The sequence below is a fragment of the Cyprinodon variegatus genome, unplaced genomic scaffold, assembly GCF_000732505.1.
Source record: "Cyprinodon variegatus isolate N-32 unplaced genomic scaffold, C_variegatus-1.0 Scaffold538, whole genome shotgun sequence".
NCBI classification, from domain to species: Eukaryota; Metazoa; Chordata; class Actinopteri; order Cyprinodontiformes; family Cyprinodontidae; genus Cyprinodon; species Cyprinodon variegatus.
This window is the reverse complement of record NW_015150991.1, coordinates 97,012-103,239: the sequence shown is the minus strand read 5'-3', so window position 1 is coordinate 103,239 and position 6,228 is coordinate 97,012. Positions and strand designations below refer to the sequence as shown.

At 38.0% G+C, this 6,228-nt stretch overlaps 1 protein-coding gene across 1 annotated transcript in view; it reads right to left on the bottom strand.

Moving 5' to 3' along the window:
• Positions 1 to 4,242: 4,242 nt before the first annotated feature.
• Positions 4,243 to 6,228, bottom strand: part of LOC107095332 (growth arrest-specific protein 7-like) — a 96,024-nt gene continuing 94,038 nt past the window's right edge. The window contains exon 14 of the mRNA XM_015391376.1: positions 4,243 to 5,543. Within this exon, the coding sequence (XP_015246862.1) occupies positions 5,430 to 5,543 (114 nt within the window). The 3' untranslated portion in view covers positions 4,243 to 5,429. The remainder of the gene's footprint in view (positions 5,544 to 6,228) is intronic.

Genomic DNA, 6,228 nt, shown 5'->3' with positions numbered 1-6,228 from the left:
ATTCACTGTTATTAAGTCACATTATTATTGTTTACCAGCTCTCCATGGCAAAATTCATAGCTTTTCAAAATGTCCAACATTTCCTGAAGTCTAAACGCCTCAAGCAAGGCAAAAAAGAGTATTTATATAGCTGTTTCTTACATGCTGTATTGGCTGTCATGAGTAAATCTAGTTAATTTGGGATGTTTTTCTGCCCAAATGGACACGCCATTATTAAGACCAACCATGTTCTCTATGCTTGAGGGTTAAAAACTCAAGATTGCTGTTTATTTTGTCTTGTCTCAAGATCCTTTTCATTTTGTTGTCTTTGCCATTTCCTTTATCTAAAAAAAAAACACATAGGTGTTGCTAAATTGCACATGCAAACTTTATTTTTTTTTATTGTTTTGCTGTGCTATAAGTGGGTCTGTTGCCATTGATTTAATACATGCAAACAGGTTCGGTTCCATTTGAGTTTGACTGTAAAAGAAAAGATGAGGTTCAAAACCATGGAGACGACGGTAATGATAGTAATTATTTGAAAGGTTACCATGACAATACTGAATATGTTTTATAGTTTGTAGCGTCGCAAAGTGCTACAAACAAAAGTAAAAATAAAATGATAAGACAACTACAGTTTTATTTTAAATATAAACTATTATAATATCATAAAACATTAGAGAGTTGTCTTTGTCTACTAAATCACTGTTTACAGCTATGCTAACCTTACCTGTACTTTTTAACTGCTTAAATAAGACGTACTAGCCATCCATCCATTTTCTAAAACGCTGTATCCGAGCAGCACAAGGGGTGCTGGTGCCTATCTCCAGCTGTCTACCTGTGAGAGGCGGGGTCCACCCTGGACAGGTGGCCAGTCCATCGCAGGGCAACACAGAGACAAACAATCATTCATGCACACACTTACTCACACCTAAGGAGAGTTTAGAGAAGCCAGTTAGCCTAACAGTCATGTTTTTGGACTGTGGGAGTAAGCCGGAGTACCCAGAGAGAACCCACGCATGCTCAGGGAGAACATGCAAGCTCCATGCACAAAGACCCCGGGCCGGGAATTGAACCCGGAACCTTCTTACTGCAAAGCAGCAATGCTACCCACGCGACACTGAGAACACCTATGTTTAAACTATTCACTCTTAATTGTTTTATTTTCGTCTTAAACAATAAAACCCTTTTTTTTTTAAAGCAGCTGCTTTTTGCTTCTGGTTACAGTATAAATAACTAAGGACAGCTGAGGGACAAGATGGCTGGAAAACACAATTTTAGACGCTGTTATTTTCAGATCTTAAAGACAGAATCAGAAATGCCTCCCAGCAAGTAAAAGTTGTACAAAGCTTAAAATTGGCCACCAGAATCTGATTGGTGCGTCCAGTCTCAACACTATAGATTTAGAAATCTCATGTCTCAAGAAGTTAGTGAAATGGGATATTGGAGTTAACTCATCTCTATAGAAAAAAGTCACAAAGGGAATAAATAAAGTTCCTGGTTTACTTCTTTCCTCTAAAGTTGCTGGAGCAAACATGGCTTGCTTGTATTATTTCTATTACACTCTTTGGGTTGGAGGCAACAATGAAACATTTTACATCCTTGTGGGATCCTTTATCTTTTTTAATTTTAGCATTTTTCTTTATTGATTGGTCAAAGCCAACTCCTTGTTGTGTGATAACTGTTAAACTTTGAAGACAGTTAATGTCTCTGACATGGTCGGTCTATTTCAAAATACGTTGACAGTAGCTTACATGGAAACGGGGGATACATTTTTGTTAATTGTCTTTTTCCATAATATCCATAATCGTTTAACAACCATAACCGTCGTTCATAACTAAGGTGAAATTATTACCCATGTTTCCTACCAATAGTGTGCATTTTCAGTGCTTTTTGGTTTTGCTTTGTTTTTTACCTAAAAGTGTATCTCATTCCCAACTTGTCTTTTATGGCTTTTATATTCATGCCAAATATTGTACCAATGCTCGATCAAATCATTTACTGTTGTAATGTGAAAATGTTTTTTTTTTTCTATGGAAATAAAAAAATTCACCATGTTTTGATTCAACAAATTAATTCCCTTTTCAACCCCACAAAGATAATCTTATGAAAATACTTACATTTAAATGAGGTTTCTTCTTTGGAAACAATCTTTGTCTTTCCCTTAGGATGAACAAGCAGCTTATTACTGCAACAGTTCTATCAGTCTTAGATTATGAAGACTTGTTGTAAATGACCAACTGAAAGTCTCACCTGAAAGATTGACTCTGTTTATCATGCTTTTCTGAGGTTTATTAATAATTGTGGAGCCCTAACACATTATTGCGAACTATATTCCCAAGTAAGATGGCCTTCTCTATCCACCAGGATGCTGGGATATTGATACATTTTTATCTAAAATGCCATTCTCGGGCTGTTGTCATCTTACATCTGCAATTCAATCACGCAAAGAAGTATTGAGTCTTACTCTTTGAGTTCAAATGATCATTTATTGCTGTACATTCCATTTCCCTGCACAGAACTAAAAAAAAAAAGAAGTTTTTAATCTCAATGGGACTCTTCCTGTTTGATATAATAAATAATGATTTAAAAAAAAAAAGATGCATGTATTTATTTTCTTATACCATTGCTTGAAGCCAGAACTTGCACAAAATACCCTTTTACCAATGTCCTATTAGTATACCCACACCATATACTGTTAAGGCAGTGGTAGATGGGTATTTTGTAATAGTTCTGGTTTCAAGCAATAGTTTGGACGCCAAATTCAGCTGAAATAACATCTTTTAATGTCTGTAGTTACAGCACCAAACTAGTTGATGGGACCAGATTATTGAAAGCCCTTGGTTAGTAAATGTCCAGCGTTCTTTCTCTGTCTAATCACCTCTTATTGGTCCCGTTTCTGCTCAATGACTTCATCACCGTGACGGCTCTCATGGGGTGTTTCTGATTTTCCTATTACATTTGTGCTTCTTAGCTAGTCCCATCACTTGTAAGCCTGATTCTGATTCGAACGCCACTAAACTTGCTCTCTGTCTTCAAGCCTGCAGTGACATCACTGATGCTGTAAGATCTGCAGAGGATCCTAAAACCTCTTCCTTCCCCCTCCTCACAGATCCTGAGGTGGTTAGTGGCATTTTCCTCTGGTTGAACTGCTGAAAGAGAGAATAAATTCGGCCACCCAATCTGTGCCTCTCAGAGGTTCCTGTCTCAATGTTGGTTGTCAAACATTGCAACCCATGTCCAACCAAGAACTAACATTAATAAAACACTCTGCTGAGAATGGTGTCCACTGACCCCTGTTCCATAGCTCCCCCCATGTTGTTTCTCAAAATGGTCTCCTAGACCCCATTCCAGGGTTTATCCTCTGCGTCTCACAGGGCTCTGACGGACCCCGCTCCATTGATCTGATGGATCAGTTTGAGAAATCTTTGCCAGTTTCAAACAAGCAGCATTTTTGCAGTAGATTTATTAGTTTAATCAACATCTTGTCATAAAAACAAACTGTAAACATAAAGTCAGAAAATTAACGCTGAATTAGCTTAGGTTAGCCAACTCTTTGAAAAGATTACAACAGTTTTACTCCCAGAAATACATCTTTCAACTAAAACAATAAAGGAACATTTTTAATTTGGAGTTTGGTATCAAGTTAATTTAACTTCTGGCATATTGACCTGAGCAGTCAAGTGGAAGCTTTTTTTTGTTTTTTTTTTGTTAAAGTCGTCTACTTATGCCTGATAAAAAGTATAAAAATAAGAATATATTCGGGGTAAAATGAGGCAATATGTGCAAGGTACCCACCTTCTGCCTATCAGGAAGGCTTCCTCTTTGATCATTTTTAAAAACATTAAAAAGGATGTTGATGATGGTGGATTTTATGCCTTTGTTTTAAATTCAGGAATGTTTTAATTCCTTTAATTATTTTATATTGTTTATTAATCTTTTATTGGTGTTTATATATCTCCGCCTTTGGGCAGCACTTTGGTCTTATTATTTTTCTTAAAGTGCTATATAAATAAAGCTGGATGGTTTTGGAAGGTGTTCATCCTGATAGTGTTTGCGTAATCCATTTTTAACCTGAAAATATTTTTTGAGCAATCAGTGTGCAAGCCTTGTTGTACAAAGCTGCCATCTGCTGGTAGAACTTAAACATGCCTCCATTTACTCCGCGGCTTTGACAGCTTTACCTTCCAGTTCAATGGGGACAAAGGGAAATTAAATGTTGCAATAACTCAAAGAATTTTTTACACAGGTGTTGATAGGTGTTGATAGCTGAGGGCACAAAGGATCTTCTGTAGCGGCCTGTCTTGCATCGCATCTGGGGAAGCCTCTGACTGAAGGCACTGCTCTGTTGTTCATGATGTTCTCCGCTTTATGAAGAATTCTTCTTTTTTTTAATAATCTAAAGCGGTTCTAGAGGAGTTCCTAGAAGAGAGCTGGCTTCTTTATTAGCTTGTTGAGCTTTTTTAAGCCATTAACTCTGATAGTGTATGATGGAAGAAGAGATCACACCACTTTAGAGACAACAGATTCTGATTACTACTCATTTCTTACCACTTTTAGCATCTAATACTTTTATACTTTTTGACACGTGATCATAGAATAATCATTGCTTTTTAAATAAAGGGCTTAATTAAATCCTCAGTGGAATAGTAATTTTTAAATGTTTGAAAAAAGATTTGGCCTTCTTTTGTTTACAATAAAGGCAAGAAAAATCCAAATTGATGTGAAAATTCAGATTTTTTTTTTTATCATGTTTTCAAAGTGTTCCTTTAATTTTTTCCAACAGCCTATTAATGATAGAAAATGTTGCATGTTTATAAATGTCGTTCTAATTTTAATGGTAAATCCATGTTGATTATGTATAATTGCTGCATCTTGTTTTTAGTCAATAACTATTGGCTTCAACAGAAGATTGTAGCAACAGAAGCTGAAGGTTGTAGCATCACAATGATGTTTGTATTATAACCTAACGTGGTTATACAGCATTATGTCAACCACCTAAGCTAAACTGTTCATAGCTTTAGCAGCACCTGTTAAATCATAGCAGTTTTTATGAGTCAGAATTATACTTCTACTTGACATAAAGCTTTTCATTATTTACAAATGTACAAGTCGGTGTTGCTTCATCGTTTACTTCACCTGAGTATCCTTTAGGAAACAGTTCCCCTTTAGTTACCATGTTCCTGTTTAATAAATCAGTGTACTTAAACAAAACGTTGCTGCAGCCATCTTCCCTAAACGTTCTGAGAAACACGGACATCAGTCTCATCAGGGATCTGCATGTGGATAAAGAACTGGTGAGCTCTTTCTCAGCCTCTTGAACCGTCACACATAGATTAGTGAGAGAAAGGGGGTTAAGATCCAGTCACAGAGCTACTCCTGATCATATCCTCATCCATGGAGCTCCTACAGCTCATGTCCTGGTGAGAGCTCTTCACCCAGCCAGCAGGTCAGATCTCTATGTCGACGGGCCTGATTTCCCCTGTCTTATTCTCCTTCACCCACACCTCTCTGTCTTTCAATGGGTCCACACACTGTAGGAGCTTATCCACAGGTTCCATAGTCTGTAAGAAAGAAAACCAGCTGTTAGCTGAGAACAGGAATTAATTAGTGGTGTAAATAATAATCGTTTTGTATCGATCCATCGATCCAACAGTCGACAATCCGCTGCATCGACACGTCCGCAAAAGTATCGATTCATGTTTTGTTTTTTTTCCTCCGGTCTATTTTTATCATATTTGTTCCTGGGAGTGCTGCGCAAGCGAGAATTTTGCCCTCCTACCTCTCTTCCTGGTTATACACACTATACATAGTGTGTCGCAGTGAGCTTGACACAGACATTTTTGATTTATGCCAAATATTGTAGCGTGGTCTGCGCTACACGCTGTGGGTCTAGATATGGCCGAGGTGGTGAGGAAGTGGGGGCGAGTTTGTGTGACAACAGAGGGACATGATGGCGAAAAAGAGTGGAGATCCAGGTGGAAAAAGGGTCCCAGCGTTCTCGCGCACCTCGCTCTTCTAGCTGGTCAAACTTCACGAGTTGTTTTCTACAGTTTCGGTCATAAAAACTAAACAGGCCGACCTCCTGTCTGTGGCACTGTTTGCGGTGAGCTACAATTTGGGAGAGGAGCAGTGGAGCGTCTGTGGAGGGGGCGGGGACGTTGACACTCTGGAGCCGAGGTATTGCATTGATGCAAGGCCTTTCAGAATCTATAAAACAGGGATATTATCATTTTTCAGTGAATGAGG